The 1,830-nt window shown below is 52.1% G+C and overlaps 1 protein-coding gene across 1 annotated transcript; it reads right to left on the bottom strand.

Moving 5' to 3' along the window:
• Positions 1–234: 234 nt before the first annotated feature.
• On the bottom strand, positions 235–1,827 carry LOC121937723 (ubiquitin-associated protein 1-like; the record flags this gene model as incomplete). Its single annotated transcript, XM_042481041.1, has 2 exons — positions 235–444; positions 1,273–1,827. Coding segments are annotated over 2 exons (765 nt in total), but the record flags the coding sequence as incomplete, so codon positions are not given.
• Positions 1,828–1,830: the final 3 nt, after the last annotated feature.

Below are 1,830 nucleotides of genomic sequence, written 5' to 3'. Positions count from 1 at the left end.
TTTTTTTTGGCTGTGGTGTCTTTTGGATGCCTGGTGCTTGATGAGTGCAGCGGTCTGACAGCAGGTGCTGATGACTGATCTCCAGGATCAGTCATCAGCACCTGCTGTCAGACCTCTAATGATCACAATTGCAGCTCTTATATGACTTTATGTGACACTTTCTGATCTGATCTGGGGTCAGTATGAAGGGCAGACAGTAAATCAGAGGTCTTTTTGTATGTGACACTGACTGACCTGATCTGGGGTCTGCCGGCCTGTCTTCTGCAGGGCGATGATGGCGGTGCGGAAGGTGTAACCCCGGGCAGTGATGGCCGCCAGCAGCTCCCTCTCCTCCGGGCTCAGAGCTGACAGCAGCTCTGCTGACGAGTCCGAACCGGAGGAGGGGAGACCCGTGGGGGCTGAGGTCACAGATGGGTTTCTGCAGGAGTCTGGGCTCAGAGATTTCTAGGAAACACACAGCAGACTGCAGTGAGCGTGTACAGTAAAGCAGCAGCGGGGACACACTGAATGCTGACAGCAGCTTTGACCTGAGACTCAGCTTTGCTGAGAAAGACATTTTCAGAGGACTTCCTCCTGCTAATCCTGATGGACCTCTTTTAACCTGGCTGGAGTCGGGGAGTGGACTTTACACAGTCTATTTTTAGAGTGCAGATCCCTGGAAATATTTTGGAAATGTGAACGGAAAAAAATGGTTGGGATTGATTTCTGCCTCCAGCACAGTGTTGACATTCATAGAGAGAATTAAAGGGCATTTAATCACCAAGTTGACTATAAATACAGTCAAAGTAATTCTGCTGTTGGGCAGTGAGGGAGTGTGTGGTGCTGCAGTGTGTGTGCCGGGCTTATGTGTGCAGATTTATCGTGGGGCTCAGGAGGAGCTTTAGGCCGTATTCATAGTGTGCTCCTGCAGACCGGAGTGAAGGGCTAACTATGCTGCAGCTTTCACTAAGCCACACTAAAAACTCAGTCATGAGACCACAAGACGACCTAAAGTGTGGCTGTGGTGACAACACGGCCATTAAAACATAAACAGATCTGTCCTTTAAACGCATCCTGGAACTAAGTTACCTTCTCAAAAAGTCAGATTGTTATTTAACCCTTAAAGCAGGCATTGTATCCGCACGAATGACATTTTTTGCTTCACTAAAATCTCGGCAAAACACAATATGATTTTAGTATTTTGATTATACTTCAATTCTGTTTAGTTCTATTTCTATTTTTTTTACCGGAGCTCTACTGGTCACAACATGTTCATTAATGTCTGGCTCTTACCGTGTGCGTTGTGTTGTGGTTGTTGATGCTGGGGAGCCGGTCCACTGTGTTGGCCCTGGTTGCAGGGGCCCTGTGTGATGTCGGGCCCTTGGATTGGCTCTCTGTGTTGGGTTTGTGTTCCTTGGGCGTGTCGAGCACCGACAGCGAGCACTGTCGCAGGTTCTTCCTGCGCTGGTGCGGCAGGCTGCTGAGGCAGGCCGGAGGGTTCAGGAGGTCAGGGACGAAGGCTCTCTGTGCTGACCTCTGACCTCGCTGACACGGAGCAGCAGGACGCTCTCCACCAGAGGCGGCTTTCGCCGACTTCTTGGCTTTCTGTGCGGCGCTCTCTACATCATCCTCAGAGTCTGAGACGGCCAACTTAGCGCGCAGGACGGAGGGGTTGAGGCTGTAGGAGCGCTGTCGAGGATTGGGCTCCCAGAAGTCGGAGCAGTGGCGGCTGGCCAGGCGGCTCTGCTGCGGGCTGCTGAGCATCATCCAGTACGGCGGGCAGGATGGCTGCAGGCCCGATGAGGAGGAGGAGAGCTGAGGACACTGCTGGCTGGTGAAGCCGCTCTGCAG

This window comes from Plectropomus leopardus, unplaced genomic scaffold, assembly GCF_008729295.1.
Source record: "Plectropomus leopardus isolate mb unplaced genomic scaffold, YSFRI_Pleo_2.0 unplaced_scaffold27270, whole genome shotgun sequence".
Classification (NCBI taxonomy): Eukaryota; Metazoa; Chordata; class Actinopteri; order Perciformes; family Serranidae; genus Plectropomus; species Plectropomus leopardus.
The sequence above is the reverse complement of the archived record's forward strand: the minus strand, read 5'-3'. Positions and strand labels throughout refer to the sequence as shown.